General features: G+C 35.5%; 1 protein-coding gene across 1 annotated transcript in view; it reads right to left on the reverse strand.

Annotated features, from left to right (window-relative positions):
* CCDC7 (coiled-coil domain containing 7) overlaps positions 1-17,532 on the reverse strand; it is a 443,154-nt gene extending 425,622 nt beyond the window's left edge. The window contains exons 1-3 of the mRNA XM_044226418.1: positions 17,254-17,532; positions 16,005-16,097; positions 8,282-8,365 (exon numbers count right to left, since the gene is read on the reverse strand). Of these exons, the coding sequence (XP_044082353.1) occupies positions 8,282-8,365; positions 16,005-16,097; positions 17,254-17,532 (456 nt within the window). The remainder of the gene's footprint in view (positions 1-8,281; positions 8,366-16,004; positions 16,098-17,253) is intronic.
* Between the last annotated feature and the right edge of the window lie 9,039 nt (positions 17,533-26,571).

Here is a 26,571-nt window from a genome sequence, read left to right on the forward strand (position 1 = left end):
TACAAATTCAAATAACTTGAAGAACTCTAACTAGGAAAATATCTGAAGGTACTACCCTGAGATCAAACTGCCAAAAGTGACAGAGAATCTTGTCAACAGCAAGAGAAATACAACTCATAACATACAAGAAAGTTCTCTTCAGATCATCAGCAGATTTCTAACCATTAAGATTATGGGCTACAAAGAAACAGGATGATAGAGTCAATGCACTAAAAGAAAAACTGCCAAACACTATATCTGGCAAAACTGCCCTTCAAATATGAAGGATAAATGAAGAATTTCCGAATCTGAACGGAATTCATCACCACTAGACCCTCCTTACAAGAAATGCTGAAGGGAGTCCTCAAAATCCAAAAAGTTAAAGAGAAACAACAATAAACATCAACACAAAACCATATGAAAATATAAAATTCCCTGGTAAAGATAAATATATCAACAAATATCCTACAGTATTATAAAATAGGTGAACAAATCACTTATAAATCTGGCACAGAAATTCTGTAAGATGAAAACTAACTATAAATTTAAATTAATGTCCATGCGATGTAAAAAGAGGTAATTTATGTCACAAGTAACATAAAATAGAAGAGGAAAGGATGTAAGTAGAGTTTTTTCCCCCTAAGATTTTATTTATTTATTTATTTGACATACAGAGAACACAAAGAGGGAGAGCAGAAAAGGGAGAAGGCAGCTCCCCGCCAAGCTGGGAGCCTGATGTGGGGCTTGATCCCAGGACCCTAGTATCATTACCTGAGCCAAAGGCAGACACTTAACGACTGAGCCACCCAGGTGCCCCAATAGTCAGTTTTTATAGGCAACTGAAGTTGTTATCAGTTTAAAATAGATTGCTATAATGTTAATAAGTTTTATATAATTGCAATGATAACCACAAAGGGAATATCTATAGAATATACACAAAGGGAAATGAGAAGGGAATCAAAATATGTCATTTAAAAACAAAAACAAAATAAAACAAAACAAACAAACAAACAAAACACAAAAGATACCAGAAAGAAAAAGAAACAAAAACTTCACAACAGAAAACATTAACAAAATGGCAATAGTAAGCCCTTCCTACCAGTAATTACAACAAATGTAAATGGATTAAACACACCAACAAAAAGACACAGACTGAATTCATTATTTTTCTTAAATATAATAAAAATATCCAACTATACACTGCCTATAACAAGCTCTCTTTAAATCTTAGGACTCAAACAGGCTCAAAGTAAAAGGACAGAAGAAGACATTCCAAAGGGAAAGGAAAGCTGGGGTGGCCATTCGGGACAAAATAGAGATAAAGAGAAAACTATCAAAAAAAGAAAAAGAATACTATGTAATGACAAAAGGGTCAATTCACTAGGAAGATATAATAATTATAAATATACATGCATCTAACATTAAAGCACCCAAATATATGAAGCAAACACTAAAGAACTAAAAGGGAGAAACAGCAACACAATAATAGTAGGATATTTCAATATCCCCAATTTCAGTTATAATAAGAACAATGAGAATATCAATTAGAAATAAAGGACTAAACAATACTGTAAAATAGACAGACATAACAAACATATACAGAATACCCCACCCAACAACAGCAAAATACATGTTCTTCTCAAGCATACATAGAAAATTCTCCAAAGTAGACTACATGTTAGGACACAAAACAAGTTTTAACAAATCTAAGATCGAAATCAAACCAAGCATCTTTTCAAACACAATGATGTAAAATTAGAAATCAATAGCAGGAATAAAACAAAAAAAAACTACAAATATGTGAAAATTAAACAACATGCTCTTCAATAATCCATAGGTCAAAGAAGAAATCATAATAGAATTTAGAAAATACCTGAAGGTTAATGAAAACAAAAAACAAAATACCAAAACAATGCTAGTGAGCAAAATCAGTACAAAATGTTTATGGTCATAAATGTTTACATTTAAAAATCACAAACCAACAATCTAACCTTTCACCAAAAGGAAGGACAACACAAAATTTTTAACCCAGAGTTTGCAAAAGAAAGGAGATAAATACAGAGCAGAGATAAATGAAATAGAGGATAGAAATCAATGATACCAAGAGTAGTTTCTGAAAAGATTAACAAAGAAAAACATTTGGCTATATGAAGTATTAAAAAGAGAATATTCAATAGCTAAAATTAGAAATGAAAGAGAGGGGTCCCTGAGTGGCTCAGTCATTAAGTATCTATCTTCGGCTCAGGTCATAATTCCAGGGTCCTGGGATTGAGCCCTACATTGGGTTCCCTGCTCAGCGGGAAGTCTGCTTCTCCCTCTCCCACTGTCCCTGCTTGTATTCCCTATCACTCTCTCTCTCTCTCTCTCTCTGTCAAATAAATAAATAAAATCTTAAAAAAAAAAAAAAGAAAAAGAAATGAAAGAGATATTACAATGATGTCCACTCCAATCAAAGACAAAGGATCATAAAAGACTACTGGATAACCTAGAAGAAATGGATAAATTCCTAGAAACATACAATCTACCAAGGCCAAACCACAAAAAAATAAAAAATCTGAACAGACCTGTAACTAGTAAGGAGATTGAGGCAGTAATCAAAAACCTACCAACAAAGAAAAGCCCAGAACAACATGGCTTCACTGGAGAATTTTATCACTTAAAAAAGAATTAACAGGGCACCTGGTTGGCTCAGTTAGTGACTGCCTTCAGCTCAGGTCATGATCCTGGAGTCCTGGAATCAAGTCCCACATCAGGGTACCTGCTCAGCAGGGAGTCTGCTTCTCCCTCTGACCCTCTCCCCTCTCATGCTCTCTCTCTTGCTCTCTCTCTCAAGTAAATAGATAAAATCTTTTTTAAAAAGAAAAAAGAAAGAAAGAAAAGAAAAAGAAAAAGAATTAACACTTAACACTTCTCAAACTCTTCCAAAGAATCACAAATGTGAAAATTCCAAAACCAACTCCATAAGGCCAGCATTATCGTGATATCAAAACCAAAAAAGGCACAAGAAAACTACAGACCAATATTCCTGATTAATACAAATAAGTGATTTTATTATTTTTTATATTTTTCTTTTTAACAATATAATATATAAATATTCTATATGATATATTATGCATAAATAATGTATAATTTAAATTTTATAATTTATAATTAATTAATAGAAAATGGAATAATTAATAGAAAATGGAAAAAATGATACAAAAATACTAGCAAAATTCAAAAGCACATTAAGGGACACCTGGGTGGCTCAGTCAGTTACACATTCAGCTCAGCCTCGGTATTAATGATCGTGAGTTCAAGCCTGGTATTGGACTCCATGCTGGGCGTGGAGTCTACTTCATAAAAAAAAAAAAAGAAAAAAGAAAACCACATTAAAAGGATCACACAGTAAAACCAAAAAGGATTTATGTCTGGAACACAAGCCTGGCTCACTATTTGTAATAACACGAAACAATATAATATACCACATAAGCAAAATGAAGAACAAGAACCACAGGATCATCTCAACAGATGGAGGAAAAGCTTTTGTAAAAATCAACATCCTTCATGATTTTAAAAAACTCAATAAACTAAGAATAGAAGAAAACTAACTCAAAATAAAAATCCATATATAAACAGGCCACAGCAAAGAGCATACTCACTGGGAAAAGATTGGTAGATTTTTCTCTAGTATCAAGAACAAGGCAAATCTGCCCATCTCACCAGCACTATTCAACATAGTACTGGAAGTTCCAGATAAATTTAAAAAGAAAAAAATAATAAAGTCATACAAAACGGAAAAAAAAAAACTGTCCCTGTCTGCAAATGACATGATCTCATATATAGGAAACCCTAAAGATTACACACAATACACACACATACACGCACCCACACACACTCACACAGTGTTAGAACTAATAAATTCAGCAAAATTGCAGGACACAAAATCAACACTCAAAAATCAGTTATATTTCTATATATTAACAGTGTCCAATCCAAAAATGAAAATTAAGAAAGCAATCTCATTTACTATAACATCAAAAATCTAAAAATATTTAGGAATAAACCTAACCAAGGAGGTGAAAGATATATACATAGAAAGCTTAGAAAACACTGCTAAAAGAAATCAAAGATCCAAATAAATGGAAAGAACATCCATGCTCATGGATTCAAAGACTTAATATTGTTTGTTTTTTTTTTAAATTTTATTTATTTATTTGACAGAGAGATTACAAGTAGGCAGAGAGTCAGGCAGGAAGAGAGAGGATGAAGCAGGCTCTCCACGGAGCAGAGAGCCCAATGTGGGGCTCGATCCCAGGACTCTGGGATCAAGACCTGAGCCGAAGGCAGAGGTTTTAACCCACTGAGCCACCCAGGCACCCCAAGACTTAATATTGTTAAAAAGTTCATACTATCCAAAGTGATCTACAGATTCAATATAATTCCTGTAGAAATGCCAATGGACTATTTTGCAGGAATAGAAAAAAACATACTAAAATACACATGGAATTTCAAGACACCCTGAATACCAAAAACATTGAAAAAGAAAAAGCTGGAGGCTTCAAATATCCTGATTTCAAAATATACTACAAAGCAACAGTAATAAAGAAAGCACCTTACTGGCATAAAGATATATACATACCTACACCTAAAACTGATATAGTTTATTATATCACAGTTCAATTACATCTCAATTTTCAAAAATTAAAATAAAAAATAATCTGAAACAAATGTAACATTGTGTCAATTACACTTCAATAAAAAATTAAAAATTTCAAATATAAAGAAACAATAGAACAAAACTGAAATATCAGAAATAAACCTTTGCATATGGCAAAATAATTTTTGATAAGAGTACCGAGATAATGGGGAAAGTAGAATCTTCTCAACAAATACCACTGGGGAAACTGGATATCCACATGCAAAAAAATAAGATACAATTGGACCCTTACACCACTTACACCATTACAAAATTAACTCAGAGTAAACCCATGACCTACATATAAGATCTAAACCTATTACACGCCTAGAAGAGGACAGAATAAAAACTTCGGGACTTTGGATTTGACAATGGTTTCGTGGACATGACATCAAAAGCAAAGGTTTAACAAAAGCAAAAATAAGTAAGTGGGACTACATCAAACTAAAAAGTTACTGCATAGTCAAGGAAACAATCAACAACATGAAAAGGGCATTCTATGGAAAGAAAGAAAATACTGGCAAAGCGTATATTTCATAAGAAATTAATACCCAACTCAAGAGTGAAAAAATATCAACTCAAGAGTGAAAAAAAATTTTTTTAATGGGCAAAAGACATTTTTTTCCAAGGAAGACATACAAATGACCAACAGGTACATGAAAAGGTGCATCAACATCATCAGGGAAATGCAAATCAAAATCACAATGAAATACTACCTCACACCTATTAGAATGGCTATTATCAAAAAGAGAAAACAACCGTTGACAAAGATTTGGAGAAAAGGGAATCCTGTGCACCATTGGTAGGAAGGGAAACTGGTACAGCAAGCTATAGAAAACAGTATGAAGACTCTTTAATCATTTAAAAACAGAACTACCATATGATCTAGTGATCCCACTTCCAGACATATATCTAAAGAAAACAAAATTAGTGTCTCAAAGAAATACCTGCACTCCCATGTTCACTGCAGCATTATTCACAATAACCAAGACATGGAAACAATCTAAGTATCCATGGATGGATGACTAGATAAAGAAATTGTAATACACACACACACACAGAGAAATATTATTCAGTTATAAAAAGAAGGAAGTCCTGTCGTTTGTGACAACATGGGTGAATCTGGAAAACCTTATGTTAAGTGAACTAGGCCAGACACAAAAATATAAATATTGCATGATCTCTCTTACCTGTGGATCTAGAAAAGAAGGAAGGAAGGAAGGAAGGGAGGGAGGAAGAGAGAAAGGGGTCAGGGAGAGAAAGAAGGGAAGAAAGAGACAGAGAGAAAGAAAGAGAAATAAAGAGAAGAAGCCCACCAAACTCATAGTAACACAGAGTAGAACAGTGGTTACCAGGGGCTCTGGTAAGGGGTCATAAGGAGTTACTGTTTAATGCATACAGTTTCAGTTTTGTAAGATGAAAAGAGTTCTGAGACCAATAGACATGATCATTGTACAATATTAATGTGTTTAATACCACTGAACTGTACACTTAAAAATGGTCAATATAGTAAGTTGTACAGTATGTGTATTTTGCCATAATAAAAAATTAGAAAATACATATATCAATGTACATATAAATGTATGTATACAGACATACACAGCAAGTGTGTGCATTTATGTGTGTCTATATGTGTATGTGTATATGTGTGTGTGTGTGTATACACACTCAGAGCACACTAGAAAACATGTTCTAAAATGTTAATGGTGCATATATACTAGATTTGAGATCGCAGGAAACTTATTTTCCTATTCTCTTTCCTCAATTTTAAATGTTCCACAATAATATGTTTACAATCAAGGGCACCTGGGTGACTCAGTCAGTTCTTGGTTTCGACTCAGGTCATAATCCCAGGGTTTTGAGATCCAGCCCCCAAGTCAGGCTCTGTGCTCAGTGGGTAGTCTGCTTAAGATTCTCTCTCCCTCTGTCCCACCTCCCGCTCATGCATTCTCTCTCTCAAAATAAATAAGTCTTTAAAAAATAATAGTAATGTTTACAATCAGATAAGACACAATAAATGCTATTTTGCAAAAATCAAAAAGTAATAAAAGTGTATTACCAAATAGTATGTACAGTATTATCTCATTTTTTCTAAATCTTTATAACTTTGGAAAATCAGGAAGGGAAATAAAAATATGTTAACAATAGTTGGTTATCTTGGGGAAATAGGATTATGTTAATTTTTGTTTTCTTCTTTATGCATGTCTTTTTTGAAATTTTCATTAATTATGACATATTACTTTTGTAATATAAATTACCTTATTTGGATGGAACTGGAAGCTTAGCATAAGCTAAGCAAAATAAGTTAGAGAAAGACAAATACCATATGATTTCATTCATACACAGAATTTAAGAAACAAAATAGATGAACACAAGAGAAGGGAAGGAAAAATAATATAGAAACAGAGGAAGATAAACCCTAACAGACTCTTAACTATAGGAAACAAGCTTAAGGTTGCTGGAGGGGTGGTGAGTGGGGGAATGGGGCAACTGGGTGATGAGCATTCAGAAGGACACCTGATGTAATAAGCACTGGGTATTGTATGCAACTGATGAATCACTAAATTCTACCCCTGAAAGTAATAATACACTATATGTTAACTAAATTGGATTTAAATAAAAAATGCTTAAAACCCTCTTCCACTGTTGGTGGGAATGCAAGTTGGTGCAGCCACTTTGGAGAACAGTGTGGAGATTCCTCAAGAAATTAAAAATAGAGCTTCCCTATGACCCTGCAATTGCACTACTGGGTATTAACCCCAAAGATACAGATGTTGTGAAAAGAAGGGCCAAATTATGGAAAGAACCAAGATGCCCTTCAACGGACGAATGGATAAGGAAGATATGGTCCATATACACTATGGAGTATTATGCCTCCATCAGAAAGGACGAATACCCAACTTTTGTAGCAACATGGACAGGACTGGAAGAGATTATGCTGAGTGAAATAAGTCAAGCAGAGAGAGTCAATTATCATATGGTTTCACTTATTTGTGGAGCATAACAAATAGCATGGAGGACATAGGGAGATAGAGAGGAGAAGCGAGTTGGGGGAAATTGGAAGGGGAGGTGAATCATAAGAGACTATGGACTCTGAAAAACAACCTGAGGGGTTTGAAGTGGTGGGGGGGTGGGAGGTTGGGGTACCAGGTGGTGGGTATTATAGAGGGCACTGATTGCATGGAGCACTGGGTGTGGTGAAAAAATAATGAATACTGTTTCTGAAAATAAATAAATTGAAAAAATTTTTAAAAAATGCTTAAAAACACTGAAATATAAATATTAATACTATATTTTCATTTGTAAATATGAAAATACTAATGACTCAATCAATGATGTACTTAAAGACCTAAATGCCTACATTAAGAATAAAAAAATAAATAATACTTTCTAATGTCTTTTATAACTCCTTAAGGCATGGTATCTAGACTAATATGGTTAAATGAATTATCACATTCAAGTTCAAACAACCAATGTAGCTTTAAATATTGTATTGCTGAAATTATTAATAACAATGATTTTAGTAAATATAAAATTAATACAAAATGTTATCAACATTACTAATAACTAAAATCATTAAAATATTAAATATCTTATACTTGACATTTTACACAGAATACATACATTACGTTCTTCCTTAGCTGCTGCTTCCAACTGAGCTGCAAATTGTGAACAACATACCAAGAATGAATTCAGATCATCCCCAACCTTTTGAAAAGAATAACAAAACAAAATTATTTTTATTTCAGAATCCATATGCATCCCCATCTATATTATAGTATATCTTAATTATTTGGGAAAATATTTTTTGCCTATAATTTATGTCCCTTCAAACATATAACACAAGAAATCATACTCCAGGGGCACCTGGGTGGCTCAGTGGGTTAAGCCGCTGCCTTCGGCTCAGGTCATGATCTCAGGGTCCTGGGATCAAGTCCTCCATCAGGCTCTCTGCTCAGCAGGGAGCCTGCTTCCTCCTCTCTCTCTCTCTCTCTGCCTGCCTCTATGCCTACTTGTGATCTCTCTCTGTCAAATAAATAAATAAATAAATCTTTAAAAAAAAAAAAAAAGAAAAAAGAAATCATACTCCAAATGTTCTACTACCAAATTCTCCCAGAAAGTGGAAGACAGTACGTTCTGGGAATGGCCTCTGAATGACATACATCCAGCTATGCCTCTTATTCTCCCCTGCACTGCTGCAGAGAATCAAGCATCCCAGATTTAGGCTCCTGAAATTTATGAGTACCCAGAAAAGGAAGCCACTCTGTATATACCTTAGAAATATATCTCCGTGTTAGAAAATGAATGTTCATTATGACTTCTGAAGATAAGTATACTTGCCAAGAGCTGTAGTCTTTTACCCTCATTCAATTGGCATATGAACACTTTGAGGAAAAAATAGTGACAGATGAAAATATCACAATGACTGAATCTTTTCTAGTAGAGCAGTGATTTGTAAATCAGAAACAATCTATGATAGACAAATCTCAGATGTTTATATACAGTTAGGATTCTCATAGAATGTTCTCCATAAGGAGTATGTTCATTCATCATCACATTTTAAAACATACTCACAGGCAGATACACTTTTTTTTTGTCATGATAAAGACTTATACCCATATAGGAGAAGAGGAAAAACTGAATTAGTCATTCAGGAGACTGAGAAAATGAATGAACTAGGTTTCCTAAAAATAAATGTAAAATGAGACTCTAAGCATACTTGGGGATTTTCTTCTACTCACATTCAGATGCCACAAATATAGAAAAGATGGTGATTGATTTGATCATGGTTGCAATTTAACAAAATAAAATCAATACAGCACAGCAAGGGAAGAAATGCATGGAAGCAGTAATAATAATGGAACATGGAATTTAAGCTAGGTAAGTCCACAAGGAGGATATGGGACAGTAAAAGGCAGTAAAACCAATGGATTATAGTTCCAAATGGAATCAAAGGATTTTGGAGCCAGAATATTAAGTGGGAAAGATAAAAGGTAGTGACAAAAGATTAGGATGATTGAAACTTAAATTATGGAAAAGTTATTGGTTATTTACAAAGACCAGAAGATATCACCTTGTTAGTTGCTGACAGAGGATAGAAGACAAGATCACTGGAGCAAAGAAATTCAACAAACTGAGATGCTGGATTATTTGCAAAGATCATCTACATGGATATCAAAATCATCAAAATTTATGACAACAGTGTTGTGAGACAAGTATATAATAGTCTTATAATAGTATCACTTATACTACTATAATAGTATGATAATGGTCATTATAATAGACCATTACATAATATTAGACCATATCATATATATCATACATAATAGGCCACATAGAATTATTTTCCCAAATTATTATTCTTTGCCTACTAACAGGACCTTAATTTTACTGAGGATGCCAATAGGCATAGCTAGTAATAATAATAAGGAGCATCTGGGTGGCTTGGTTAGTTAAGTGTCTGCCTTCAGCTCAGGTCATGATCCCAGGGTCCTGGAATCAAGACCCGTGTTGGGCTCCCGGCTCAAAGGGGAGCTTCTCCCTCTCCTTTTGCTTCCTCCTCTCTGTCTGCCCCACACCACTCATATTCAATCTCTCTCTCAAATAAATAAATAAAATCTATAAATAATAATAATAATAAATTTTCCAGCCTCCTTTACCAATAAGGGTAGCCATGTGTCCCAATCAGGCCAATGAAACCAAAAAAAATTATTAAGCAGGACTTCTAAAAAGATCTTTTTTAAAAAATATTTTTTATTTATTTATTTGACAGAGACACACCAAGAGAGGAAACACAAGCAGGGGTGTGGGAGAGGGAGAAGCATGCTTCCTACAGAGCAGGGAGCCCAACGAGAGGCCCAATCCCAAGACCCTAGGGCCATGACCTGAGCTGAAGGCAGATACTTAACGACTAAGCCACCCAGGTGCCCCTAAAAAAGATCTTCAAAGGGAAGCTGAAATGCCTTTTACAATTGTAATGTGAAAAGGTATGATAGTGTTTATTTTGGTGTTAACATCCAGAAAGAACGGGGCACCTGAGTGGCTCAGTCAGTTAAGCCTCTGCCTTCAGCTTGGGTCATGGTCCCGGAGTCCTAGGATTGACCCCCTCTGCTCAGTGCGGGGTCTCTCCTCCCTCTCTCTTTGCTCCTCCCCTTGCTGTGCCCTCTTGCTCTCTATTAAAAAAAAAAAAAAAACATGAAAAATTAAACATCCAGAAAGGAAAAATACATAAAATTATATAATTATCATCCCTTTCCTTGAGGATACTGAAAAGTAGAAGATAGGATAAAAATCGGACAAACTGAATTCCACAGAAGAACACTTTACAGATAAGCAAAGAACAAAAGCCATATCCATATCTAAAGGGAGCATGGTGGAGACAGAAGAGCACTTGGTCTAGTATACGCAAAGTGCGCCAAGTCAAAAAGCAGGCCTACCACCGACAAACAGAATTTAGAGGATGAAGAAAAACCAGATGAGACCTTGACAGCCATTTAGGCTAGCAGATACACTGGAATGAGAAATGCTCCCAAAGTAAATCACTCAACCCAACCATTTTTCTTCTGTCAAACCCTTCCCCATCTGAATTTTGCCAAAAATGTGACAGAAAAAGAGGCCTACATTCCCTAGGAATGGTCAGAGTTAAGAAGTCTGACAATACCAATTTTGGTAAGGATGCATAGCCACTGGAACTCTCCTAGGGAGGTGGTAGGAACATAAAATGGTTTTGCTGTGTTGGGAAGTAATTTGGCAATTCCTCATAAAATTAAACATAGACTTAAAACTCACTAATCTTATTCCAAAGCAGTTATCCAAGATGAATAAACACATATGTCCTCACAAAGATTTGCATACAAATGTTCATTGAAACTTCATTCATATGGAGGGGCACCTACACCCCAATGTTCATAGCAGCAATGTCCATGATAACCAAAATGGGGAAGAAGCCAAGATGTCCTTTGACAGATGAATGGATAAAGAAGATATATATAAAATGGAATATTACTTAGCCATCAGAAAGGATGAATACTTACCATTTACATCAACCTGGATGGAACTGGAAGGTTTTATGCTTGGTGAAATAAGTCAATTTGAGAAAGACAATTATCATCATATGGTTTCACTTATTTGTGGAATATAAGAAACAGAACAGAGGACCACAAGGGAAGGGAGGGAAAATTGAATGGGAAGACATCAGGGAAGGAGACAAGACATGAGAGACTCTTAACTATGGGAAACAAACTAAGAACGCTGAAGGGGAGTAACTGGGTGACAGGATTAAGGAGGCCACGTGATATGATGAGCACTGGGTGTTATACACAACAGATAATCTGTTGAACACTGTATCTGAAACTAATGATGTGCTATGTGTTGGCTAACTGAACTTAAACTGAAAAAAAAAAAGAAGCTCATGCATAACAGCCAAAATAGCTACTGGATCCAATGACCTAAATGTTTATTAACTGATAAATGGATCGACAATGTAGTATAGCCATGTAATGGAATATTCTTCACAAAGAAACAAACAACTGATACATAGGACAACATGGATGAATCTCAAAACACATGATGATGAGGAAGGGAAGGCTAGATACATAAGGCTACATATTATATGATTTTATTTCCAGGACATTCTAGAAAAAGGCATTAGTACAGTGATAAATCAGTGATCATCTGGAACCAGGGTAGGAAATAATTGACTATAAAAGGAATACAAGGAGGCTTTGGGGGATAATGAAAATGTTTTAAGGTTTGACTGGCCTTTACACAGCTATAAAAAGCAGGAACTAAGAAACAGAGGAATCTCATCCTGCATGTTTTTGTGGTAATTGTATTTTGAAGCTCTGGCAGGATTGAACCAAGATGTGAACCAACTATTTAAAATCAGAGTTCAAACTCTTGCCAGCTAAAATACTGGCAATATCAAAGAAATGAGCCCCTCAGGGGAAGCAGCAATAGGAGAGATTATGGGTTAGACAAATCAGACAAGAACTTAACTTAATTAAAATAGGGACCAGTTCATGCTCAAATCAATCTTGTAGAAATAAGAATTATTAGCTGTTCACCCTAAATGCCAGAAAGGAAACAGTAAGCATTCTCTAGAAAATAAACATTGTATTACAGTTTTCAATGTTTTTCTGAATCTAATACTTGAGAACTAATTAAAAAATTACAAATAATATGAAGAACCAGGAAAATACAATCCATAATCAAAAGAAAAAAAACAGTAGAAGTAAACACATTGGTAACTCAGATACTGGAAATTACCAGACAAAAACTTTAAAAACTCTGTGACTGATAAAAGAATTTTCAGGAAAAGAAGGTAGACTACATGAAGAGGTGGATAATAGCAGAAGAAATGTAAAACCCCCTAAAAAGTAACCAAAAGACAATCCTAAATGTGAAAATTATGATATTTGAAATAAAAATTTCATTGGATTGAACTTAGCAGCAGATCAGACACCACAAAAAGGACTGGTAAAAATAAAGATGGGATAATATATATTGCCCAAACTGCAGCACAGAAAAAGAAAAGAAATAAGTGAAGAGAGTATGAGTGACTTCTTACACAGTATCAAGCTGTCTCATATATGTGTAATTAGACTCTCATAAAAAAAGAGCAGAGAGGCAGTAAAATACCTAAAGAAATAATGAATGAAAATTTCCAAATTTGTTGAAAAACATCAACTCACAGACATCAACTCACAGAATCAGCTTGATGGACTGTGAACAGAATATTCAGAAAAGCTCAGCTAAGTATATCTTATATCAATGCTGAAACCCAAAAATAAAATCTTTAAAGCAGTCAGAAAAAAATAGGAAAACAATAATATAACAATAATAGTGTAACATAAGTGAGATAAATGTTAGTTACTGTTACATAGTTTTTACATGAGAAATGAAGTATATAATATTAATTCAAGATAGACTGTGATAAGTATATAATGAATTCCCAGAGCAAGCACAAAAAAAATTGCTAAAAACCAAGAAAATAAAATGAAATACCAAAAAATACATAATTAACCCAAAATAAAACAGAAAAGAGTTAAGAAGCAAAGAAGATATGAGACAAAAAGAGAGCAAATAGCAGGAAAGTAGACTTAACTCACATTATTTTATGAATATTTCATTATAATAATTACATGGCAATACATTTAATTATTATCAATTGAACATAAATTAACTAAACCCATTAAAAGATAGACATTGTCAGACTGGATAAAAAACAAGACTCATCTATATGCTATTTCAAAGAGGTACAGTAAATAAAGTCATAGTTTGAAAATAAAGTTGGAAAGAAGATATAATACACAATGACTAATCATAAGAAAGTTGATATCAGATAAAGGAGACATCAGAATACAGAACTGTATCAAAAATAAAATAATAATTTTGAACTTCCTGTTCTAGTCATGATTGACTAGGTCCATTCCTCTAATCCTCCCTCCTGCAACTAAAGTACCATAAACAACACAACAAAACAACATTGGAAAATTCTGAAACACAGAAAGAGAAAGGCAGAGTTCTCAAACTTGAAGAATACATGAATTCCTTAGGCTTTCTTTTAACCTACATATAAAATCTGGAACCTAGAACTTCCAATTAGCACAGACTTAAAAAAAATGCCTTAAGAAAAGCCAAAGAGGGCACCTCAGTGGCTTTTTCAGTTAAGCATCTACCTCCAGCTCAAGTCATGATCCCAGGGTTCTGGAACTGAGCCCCACATCAGCCTCCCTATTCAGCAGGAAGTCTGCCTCTCTCTCTCCCTCTGCCCTACTCATGTTCTCTCTCTCTCTCTCTCTCAAATAAATAAATAAAATCTTTTAAAAAAGAAATAAAGAAAGAAAAGCCAAAGGACCATGGAAAGGGGTGGTTAACATAATCCAAAAATTTTTTGACAATACCTATCCTACTTGAGCCAAACACAAAGAAAAAAAACTGCAACACTACCCATATCTGTCAGTAGAGCTGAAAAATAATGCGGCAGTGAAAACTGGCCCTCCAATTCCCCCATCACAGTTGTGCTGGTGAAACCAACTAGGGAACTGAACTCCCATTCCTATCTGGAAGTAGTAGCCATTATGAGTCAAAGATATATCTGCTCTCATCACTATTATTAAATATAATACTGGAAGCCAAAGCCAGCACAAGAAAAGGAAATAAAAGTCATTCAGACTGGACAGAAGAAGTAAAACTGACTCTATTTGAGGATGATATAATTACCTATGTAAAAAATTCCAAGAAATCTATAAAAAACTAGAACAAAAAAGTACTTTCAACAAGATTGCAAGATACCAAATCAACATATAAAAATCAATCATTTTTCTATATACTAGTAATAAATATGTGGAAACTAAAATTAAAAACAATGCCATTAAAAATCGTTCCAAAAAATGGGGCGCCTGGGTGGCTCAGTGGGTTAAGCCTCTGCCTTTGGCTCGGGTCATGATCTCAGGGTCCTGAGATGGAGCCCTGCATCAGGCTCTCTGCTCAACGGGGAGCCTGCCTCCCCCCCTCTCTCTGCCTGCCTCTCTGCCTACTTGTGATCTCTGTCTGTAAAATAAATGAATAAAATCTTTTAAAAAAATCATTCCAAAAAACATGAAATACAAATCCATAAATATATCAAACCATGTATAGGATCTATATGATGAAAATTATAAAATGGTCATAAAAGAAATCAAACAAGATCTAAATAAATGGAGAGACATACCATGTTCATGAATTGAAAGACCCAACAATCTATGACATGGAGCCAAACTCAACCCCTAACTAAGGAAAGTAATTAAGTATTAAAATACAGGTGAATATTATTCAAGAAATATTACTAAGAAAAGTAATTAAGTATTAAAATAGTTGAATATTATGAAATGTGTAAAAACATTCATCTCCTCAATAGACTATAGGAGATCCAGGTACTTAATCACGTTAATAGTTATGTAACTTCAATATATACAGAGATTTGCTAAAACTCAATTAACTTCTTAGTTTTTTTAGCAAAATAGAAATAGGATACTTTCCTAACACAGTAAAGAATATACATCTCAAACCAACAAGTAACCAAATGTTTAAAAATTAAATAGAATAGGCATTAACAATAAAAGTGGGCTTAAAATATAGATATGTCTTAATTTAAGATAAGTGGTGGCAGAGAATAGAAAAATAAGTACTCTACTTACAAGTTCTCTAACTGACTCATTTTCATGGATGGGGAATTCATTCTGAGAACATAAATGGAATCCAAAAGAAAATCTTAACCCTTCATAAGAAAGCTGTTATCAGCTTTAATGATAACAGCTTTGATATCAGCTGTTAATGTCTCTACATTAGGATTACATATACTAACCGAAAAAGTTGATTCTTCATTTTCAGGCTTCACAACTAATTTTTCTCTATTTTGAATGTCAAATCCATAGGTTTCTTCCAAAGTAGAAACAATCTGTGAGTGAATCAAAGCAAGTTAAGTATTTTTATAGTTTAAAATTGTATTAAATGTAAAAAGACATTTAATCAAATATGTCAGGACTTTCTTAGAAGTAAGACTTATTTCTGCCAGTCCCATTTTTCATCTCACACCCCATCTCACATTACCATAAAGAAATTATGAGAAACGGTCCTCAACTCTACTCCCTAGGAATGGAGAGAGTCCCTACAACTTCTGTTTCTATGGTGATAGGCAAGTAAGAGACTATGAATAGGTGAAGCATCGACTCCACTTATCACCAAAGTATTCCTCAAAATCTGACTGACTCAACTTCCTTCTTTGAAGAGAACTGGGCAAAACAGAAATGGAAACCAGAGAGCAATAACCTTTTAAAAGAAATTCTCTGAGCTAATGCCTCAAACTTTGAGGAAATTTATATTTTGGAAATTTGACAAGCTATATTCTTTTTATATTTGTACTGCTCCTCATTGTTCTCATTTGGTATTTGGTTAATTCACAATTCAATTCTGGATCATTGTGCAAAGAAGAACTCAGAGAAAAGGAAATTTTTTTTCCCCAACACTAAGAGTTAAAGATTCTAAAGTGCTGAGAAGAGTTAGCATAGCTGGATGAGACTCAGGAATGTCTATCATTAGAAAGATCTGCTTGCAAGGCTGGCATTGGACTGGAGTCTCAGCACTTGGATTTTAGCAGTGTTCCCATCATCTCTGATAACAGTGGCTCAATGTCCCTAACTTTTTTGCACAAACAATATGGTTCATGCTAAACATCTGCTTTCCTTCAGGTAGTCTGGAATTTTTGTACATGCTAAGCAAAGTATCTACATGAGCAACCCCAGTAAAACTCTGAACACTGAGTCTCTAATGAACTTCCCCAATAGACATTTCATATATGTCAAATGTATTTGTTGTTGGAGGAATGGGGCACATCCTGTGTGACTTTAAAGGAAGAGGAACCTTGGACCTAGTTTCCTCCAGACTTCACACCATAAGCCTTTTCCTTTTGCTAATTTTGCTTTGTATCCTTTCACCATAATATATCTTAGCCATCAGTAGGGCTATATTTTGAGTTTAGTGCACTTTCCTAACAAATCACTAAGCCTGGCACTAATCATGGGAACCCCAAACACAGGGACCAACAAGTATCTTACCATCTTCAGATGTTTGGTAATTTTCCTGATCAATTCATCTTCTGCTATTAACTCCTTTGTTTTATTTGATGGAATGGGCAAAGCATACCTTACAATGGATTCCCCTGTTGGTGGAGATCCTAAGACCATTGGTTCAAGTTTATCACGTACAAATTTTGCACTACGTTTTTCCTTCGGTTTAGGTGACAATGGTAAATTAAATAGTCCTTTTTGGTAGGTGAATTCTGGAACATTTGCCCATTTCTTACTAGAGGCTAACAGATGTTGCGCTGGCTTCATTTCGTTATTTTACTTCACTTCCAAATGATAGATGAAAAAATTGTATTCTTTCCTGAGGATAAAACATTAAGATTTCAAATTAAAAATTATGGCAGGATTATCAATTGCCATGAAGATGTTGAGTCCCAAAATCAGCTCTACAGAATTATAAAATGAAGAATAACATTCCTAACAACAATTACCAAAAAAATTTAAAAATAAGCAAACAAAAAAAAAAACCTGCAAGAAATCTTTATAGATGGTTGAAGGCTGATTTAGGTATGGGCATTTAGGATGGGACTGAAGAGAAAGAGACAGCAGGAATGAAAGAATTTCTTTAGAAAAGTTTAAAATTTTGTTCTTATCTTTCCCCCATTTTTTGAGGGAATAAGTGCCCTTTATCATTATTTCTTTTTATTTAATTTTTTAAAATTTATTTATTTATTTTCAGCATAACAGTATTCATTGTTTTTGCACCCAGTGCTCCATGCAAGCCATGCCCTCTATAATACCCACCACCTGGTTCCCCCAACCTCCCACCCCTCACTGCTTCAAACCCCTCAGATTGTTTTTCAGAGTCCATAGTCTCTCACGGTTCACCTCCCCTTCCAATTTCCCCCAACTCCCTTCTCCTAACTCTCCTTGTCCTCCATGCTATTTGTTATGCTCCACAAATAAGTGAAACCATATGATAATTGACTCTCTCTGCTTGACTTATTTCACTCAGCAGAATCTCTTCCAGTCCCGTCCATGTTGCTACAAAAGTTGGGTATTCATTCTTTCTGATGGAGGCATCATACTCCATAGTATATATGGACCACATCTTCCTTATCCATTCGTCCGTTGAAGGGCATCTTGGTTCTCTCCAGTTTGGCGACCATGGCCATTGCTGCTATAAACATTGGGGTACAGATGGCCCTTCTTTTCACGACATCTCTATCTGTGGGGTAGATACCCAGTAGTGTAATTGCAGGATCATAGGGAAGCTCTATTTTTAATTTCTTGAGGAATCTCTACACTGTTCTCCAAAGTGGCTGCACCAACTTGCATTCCCAACAACAGTGTAAGAGGGTTCCCCTTTCTCCACATCCCCTCCAACACATAGCCTAGGCCCAGGGTATCCACAGAAAAATATCAAGATAGCACCAAAGTCAGGCTGAGAAAAAAGTACAGACTGGACAGGTCTTAGGTTTTCATTCTTCTACTCCTCTCTCCCTCCAAAGCTGATTAAAACTCAGGACAATGCTTTCTCTGTTTAAAAAAAAAAAAAAACACCTATATGCTTGACCATGGGAGTTGTCTCATAAACTGACAAAATTAATATAGAATAGCATTTGTTCTCTATTGCCTGAAGCTCTCTACACTTAAATGTCTCATTGTTGTAGGCTGAACTGTGTCCCTAAAAAATATTTTCAAGTTCTAATACCTGGTACCTGTGAATATGACCATATTTGAAAATATAGTCTTTGCAGATGTCACCCAGTTAAGACAAGGTCATACTAGATTACAATGAGCCCTACATCCAATGACTGGTGTCATTCTAAGAAAGCCACACAAGGGCACCTGCATGGTGCAGTTGGTCAAGCATCTGACTTTTGGTTTTGGCTCAGGTCCTGATCTCATGGTCATGAGATCGAGCCCCTTGTCAGGTTCTTCACTCAGCACGGAGTCTGCAGGGAACTCTCTCCTTCTCCCTCTGACCCTCCCCCTGAAGTCAGGCGTGCTCTCTCTCTCTCACACACACACATAAATAAATAAATAAATCTAAAAAAAAGAAAGAAATCATGTAGAGACACCATAGATACACAGGGTTAGAGGTCATGTAATGAAAGAGGCAGAGACTAGAGTAATGCAACTATAAGCTAGAATTTTAAAAATTGCAAGCACCTTTGCTAGGAAGAAGCAAGGGAAATTCTTCCCTAGAACATTTAGAAGGAGCCTAGCACTGCAAACACCTTGATCTCAGACTCCTAGACTCCTCAACTGTGAGAATAAATTACAATTGTTTTAAACCACTTACTTGGCGGTATTCTGTAATGGTAGACCTGGGAAACAAATACACACGTATAATTTCCCTAAACTTGATGGGAGGGTCATAGACTGGGGCCTGGCTCTTGACAATTTCATAATAGATTACCAGACAAGAGCAGCTGACACTCCCAAGAGCATATGAGCTCACAGGTGAAAATAACTTAGCACCTGAAAAATACAAGTCTTGCAAAAGAAAAACAACAAACTGGAGGGGGGAAAAAATTCCAGGGGCACCTGAATGGTTTAGTCAGAAGAACATGTAACTCTTGCTCTCAGGGTTGTAAGTTCCAGCCCCACATTGCATGTAGAGATAACTTAAATACATACATACATACATACATACATACAAACTTATAGAGGAACCAAAGATACACAAACACATACACACAGAGAATATTTGCAATATAAAACAGGTACACAGGGTAATTTTTTTAAAGACCTGAGTAGAAATACTACAAATAAAAAATGTAAAAAAAAAAACAACATAACTGATCACAGAATAATAGGGTTGAAGAATAAATTAGGAAAATGGAAGATCCAACTGAGGTGTTCGGCCAGAAAGCAACAGAAAAGGATAAAGAAATAGAAATTAAAAATAAAATAAGAGATATGTAGAATAATATAAATGCTAAAAACCACATAATGGAAGATCCAGTGAGAAAGAAAATGTGGACAAGAAGAAATATTTGAAGAAATAATATAGATAAATTTTTCAGATTAAAGAGTAATGGAAACCACAGATCAAAATTGTTCACAAAATACCAAAAAGTAAACAGATAACAAAACACAAACACAGAATGAAATTTAAGAACCTCAAAGAGAAAAATCTGAAAGATTTCAAAAAGAGCATATAACCAAAAAAGGAGGAAGAATTGAATTTTCACCAGCTTTTAGTTAACATATTTCCTCAAAGAATTCTATATCTTGTCTAAATTGCAAACTCTTTGGATGCAGAGGTTAGCTAAAGAATAAAAATGATGCAAATATTAGCAGCATTTATCACAAATTCTTAAACATGAATAAAGTGAAATGCACATCATCACCAGTAAGCATTAAGAGTTAATATCACCCACTGAAGGCACCCCAAAATCCTCAATCTCCAGAGTACCTCAAGCAGTCTACGTAGATAGTGCTTATGAGAATATCCAAGATTAAGCACTGTCTATACAGATAGTTTTCTTGAGGTACTCTGGAGACTAAACTCTAGGAAACAAACTGGGGATTGCTGAAGGGGAGGTGGGTGGGGGGATGGGGTAACTGGGTGATGGGCATTAAGGAGGGCACTAGATGGAATGAGCACTGGGTGTTGTATGTAACTGATGCAACTGATGAACCACGAATTCTACTCCTGAAACTATACATTAAATAATTGAATTTAAATAAATAATTTTTTTAAAAAAAGAGTTAATATCAGATTTTAAAGAATTGAAAAAATTAACAATCCTATGAAAAATGGGAAAATATAGGCCTGCATTTTTGACAACATAATAAACACAATTAAATTTTTAGAGTAGTACCTACTCTAGAGTAGAGAGGGTCATCTAATAAATTTTAAGAGCCTGATAACATCCTGCTAGCACATTTCTGTAAAATACAAATATTAACACCAAAAACCAGACTATTTAGGAAGTAAAATACAAAACCAAATAATAAATATTACAGAATACATTATGAATAAAATCAGTTTGAATAAGGTTTTTAAAAACTAAAATATTTTGGACACAATCCCTAATGTAAACGATAGAAGGCATATAACAATTACTGATATAATTGTGGATTTCCAACCATATGTGAACATGTATTAGGATTTTAACCAATATATGACACAGCTGCAGAAAAATAGTACACATTTTTAAGAGCTCACCAAAATAATTAAATTAAAAAATATATATGTGTGTGTATATATATAACAGGGATACAATGGCTCAAATACATATGAGAAAAGCTAAGCAAATAGAAAATCCTCAAAAACAAAAACTCTATGAAATTTTGCATAACCTGTCAAGACATTTTTTTTTTAATTTCACCATGAATGATAGAACAAAAATATCTCCTAACAACACTGAAAATTTTTATTCCATTCACAAACTATACAACTGATTTATTATTTTAGAAACACTGCAGTTAATTAAAAACACGGTTGCCAAACATAATTCATAGTCAAATAAGTATCGGGAAACATTATTTGATGCCATATCACTAAAACTTCATTTTGAAGAACACAATGCTCTTTTGGAAACTGTTGATAATAATAATAAACATATATATTATAGAACATAAGCCAAAGTCCCCTGTTGGAAAATATTCCCTCTTATATTTTTCCCATATTAATTGTTGCATAATGTTTTAAGTAAAGTTAATGTAGTGATACAGAAACCAAACTTCAGCTCAGGAAACTTTTTAAAAAGCAACAAAAGAATTTCAACGAGGGGACTGGAGTCAAGATGGCAGAGAAGTAGCAGGCTGAGGCTACATCAGGTAGCAGGAGATCAGCTAGATTGCTTATCTAAACATTGCAAACACCTACAAATCCAATGGGAGATCAAAGAGAAGAAGAACAGCAATTCTAGAAACAGAAAATCAACCACTTTCTGAAAGGTAGGACCGGAGGAGAAGTGAATCCAAAGCAACAGGAAGATAGACTGTGGGGGGGAGGGGCTGGCTCCCGGCAAGCGGCGGAGCAATGGAGCACAAAAATGGGACTTTTAAAATCTGTTCCGCTGAGGGACATCGCTCCAAAGGCTAAACCGGGGTGAAGCCCACGCGGGGTCAGCATGGCCCCAGGTCCTGCAGGGTCACAGAAGGATCAGGGGTGTCTGAGTGTCGCAGAGCTTGCAGGTATTAGAATGGGGAAGCCGGCTACAGAGACAGAGCCAAGGAGTGAGCTCTCAGCTCAGGGTTACCTTGAACCAGTTGCAGACTGGGTGAGCTCGGAGCGTGGCCGGAGGCCAGGGAGATGGGAGTTATTAGGCGCTATTCTCTGAGGGCGCACTGAGGAGTGGGGCCTGGAGCTCTTGGCTCCTCTGGGCCGGAGACTGGGAGGCCGCCATTTTCATTTCTGTCCTCTGGAACTCTATGGAAAGCGTTCAGGGAACAAAAGCTCCCAAAAGCGAACACGAGTGGATTACTCAGCCTGGCCCTTGGTAAGGGCAGTGCAATTCCGCTAGGGGCAAAGACACTTGAGAATCACTACAACAGGCCCCTCCCCCAGAAGATCAACAAGAAATCCAGCCAAGACCAAGTTCACCTACCAAGGAGTACAGGTTCAATACCAAGGAGAGCAGCGGAATTCCAGAGGAGGAGAAAGCAAAGCACGGAACTCATGGCTTTCTCCCCATGATTCATTAGTATTGCAGTTAAAAAAAAAAAACAAATTAAATTAATTTCTATTTCTTTCTTCTTCTGCTAATGTTTTTTAACTTTTACCCTTTTCTTTTTTAATGTTTTTTAACTAGTTTATCTAATATGTATATATTTTTTTTTATATTTTTTCTTTATTTGTTTTCTTTTTTTAATTGTTTCTTTTTTTTTTTTTCTGAACCTCTTTTTATCCCCTTTTTCCTCTCCCCTCATGATTTGGGGTGTTTATGATTTGGTTAAAGCATATTTTCCTGGGTTCTTTGCCACCCTTTAAGTGTTTTACTGGCTCCTTCATATACTCTTATCTGGACAAAATGACAAGGCAGAAAAATTGACCACAAAAAAAAAAAGAGGCAGTACCGAAGGCTAGCGACATAATCAATACAGACATTGGTAATATGTCAGATCTAGAGTTCAGAATGACGATTCTCAAGGTTCTAGCCGGGCTCAAGAAAGGCATGGAAGATATTAGAGAAACCCTCTCAGGAGATATATAAGCCCTTTCTGGAGAAATAAAAGAACTAAAATCTAACCAAGTTGAAATAAAAAAAGCTATTAATGAAGTGCAATCAAAAATTGAGGCTCTCACTGCTAGGATAAATGAAGCAGAAGAAAGAATTAGTGATATAGAAGACCAAATTATGGAGAATAAAGAAGCTGAGCAAAAGAGGGACAAACAGCTACTGGACCACGAGGGGAGAAGTTGAGAGATAAGTGACACCATAAGACGACACAACATTTGAATAATTGGGATTCCAGAAGAAGAAGAAAGAGAGAGGGGAGCAGAAGGTATATTGGAGAGAATTATTGGAGAGAATTTCCCTATATGGCAAAGGGAGCAAGCATCAAAATCCAGGAGGTGCAGAGAACCCCCCTCAAAATCAACAAGAATAGGTCCACACCCCATCACCTAATAGTAAAATTTACAAGTCTTAGTGACAAAAAGAAAATCCTGAAAGCAGCCCGGGAAAAGAAGTCTGTAACATACAATGGTAAAAATATTATATTTGCAGCTGACTTATCCACAGAGACCTGGCAAGCCAGAAAGAACTGGCATGATATATTCAGAGCACTAAACGAGATAAACATGCAGCCAAGAATACTATATCCAGCTAGGCTATCATTGAAAATAGAAGGAGAGATAAAAAGCTTCCAGGACAAACAAAAACTGAAAGAATTTGCAAACACCAAACCAGCTCGACAGGAAATATTGAAAGGGGTCCTTTAAGCAAAGAGAGAGCCTAAAAGTAGTAGATCAGAATGGAACAGAGACAATATTCAGTAACAGTCACCTTACAGGCAATACAATGGCGCTAAATTCATATCTCTCAATAGTTACCCTGAATGTTAATGGGTTAATGCCCCAATCAAAACACACAGGGTATCAGAATGGATAAAAAAACAAAACCCATCTGTATGTTGCCTACAAGAAACTCATTTCAGACCTGAAGACACCTCCAGATTTAAAGTGAGGGGGTGGAAAAAATTTACCATGCTAATGGACATCAGAAGAAAGCAGGGGTGGCAATCCTTGTATCAGATCAATTAGATTTTAAGCAAAAGACTATAATAAGAGATGAGGAAGGATACTATATCATACTCAAAGGATCTGTCCAACAAGAAGATCTAATAATTTTAAATATCTATGCCCCTAATGTGGGAGCAGCCAACTATATAAACCAATTAATAACAAAATCAAAGAAACACATCGACAAATATACAATAATAGTAGGGGACTTTAACACTCCCCTCATTGAAATGGACAGATCATCCAAGCAAAAGATCAACAAGGAAATAAAGGCCTTAAATGACACACTGGACCAGATGGACATCACAGATATATTCAGAACATTTCATCCCAAAGCAACAGAATACACATTCTTCTCTGGTGTACATGGAAAATTCTCCAGAACAGATCACATCCTGGGTCCTAAATCAGGTATCAACTGGTATCAAAAGATTGGGATCATTCCCTGCATATTTTCAGACCACAATGCTCTGAAGCTAGAACTCAACCACAAGAGGAAGTTTGGAAAGAACCCAAGTACATGGAGACTAAACAGCATCCTTCTAAAGAATGAATGGGTCAACCAGGAAAGTAAAGAAGAAATGAAAAAATTCATGGAAACAAATGATAATGAAAACACAATGGTTCAAAATCTGGGGGACACAGCAAAGGCAGTCCTGAGAGGAAAATATATAGTGGTTCAAGCCTTTCTCAAGAAACAAGGAAAGTCTCAAGTACACAACCTAACCCTACACCTAAAGGAGCTGGAGAAAGAACAAGAAAGAAACCCTAAACCCAGCAGGAGAAGAGAAATCATAAAGATCAGAGCAGAGATCAATGAAATAGAAACCAGAAAAACAATAGAACAAATCAACAAAACTAGGAGTTGGTTCTTTGAAAGAATTAATGAGATTGATAAACCCCTGGCCAGACTTATCAAAAAGAAAACAGAATGGACCCAAATAAATAAAATCATGAATGAAAGAGGAGAGATCACAACTAACACCAAAGAAATACAAAAAAGTATAAGAACATAGTATACTCTACGCCAACAAATTTGACTATCTGGAAGAAATGGATGCATTCCTAGAGACATATAAACTACCACTGCTGAACCAGGAAGAAATAGAAAGCCTGAACAGACCCATAACCAGTAAGGAGATTGAAACAGTCATCAAAAAATCTCCAAACAAAAGCCCAGGGCCAGACAGCTTCCCAGGGGAATTCTACCAAACATTTAAAGAACGAATTCCTATTCTCCTAAAACTGTTCCAAAAAATAGAAATGGAAGGAAAACTTCCAAACTCATTTTATGAGGCCAGCATCACCTTGATCCCAAAACCAGACAAGGATCCCATCAAAAAAGAGAGCTATAGACCAATATCCTTGATGAACACAGATGCAAAAATTCTCACGAAAATACCAGCCAATAAGATTCAACAGTACATTAAAAGGATTATTCACCACGACCAAGTGGGATTTATTCCAGGGCTGCAAGTTTGGTTCAACATCCTCAAATCAATCAATGTGATACAATACATTAATAAAAGAAAGAACAAGAACCATATGATACTCTCAATAGGTGCTGAAAAGGCATTTGACAAAGTACAGCATCCCTTCCTGATCAAAACTCTTCAAAGTGTAGGGATAGAGGGCACATACCTCAATATTATCAAAGCCATCTATGAAAAACCCACCGCAAATATCATTCTCAATGGAGAAAAACTGAAAGCTTTTCCGCTAAGGTCAGGAACACAGCAGGGATGTCCATTATCACCACTGCTATTCAACATAGTACTAGAAGTCCTAGCCTCAACAATCAGACAGCAAAAGGAAATTAAAGGCATCCAAATTGGCAAAGAAGAAGTCAAACTATCACTCTTCGCAGATGATATGATACTTTATGTGGAAAACCCAAAAGACTCCACTCCAAAACTGCTAGAACTTGTACAGGAATTCAGTAAGGTGTCAGGATATAAAATCAATGCACAGAAATCAGTTGTATTTCTCTACACCAACAACAAGACAGAAGAAAGAGAAATTAAGGAGTCAATCCCATTTACAATTGCACTCAAAACTATAAGATACCTAGGAACAAACCTAACCAAAGAGGCCAAGAATCTATCCTCAGAAAACTATAAAGTACTCATGAAAGAAATCGA

The sequence above is a fragment of the Neovison vison genome, chromosome 12 (assembly GCF_020171115.1).
Source record: "Neovison vison isolate M4711 chromosome 12, ASM_NN_V1, whole genome shotgun sequence".
Lineage (NCBI taxonomy): Eukaryota > Metazoa > Chordata > Mammalia > Carnivora > Mustelidae > Neogale > Neogale vison.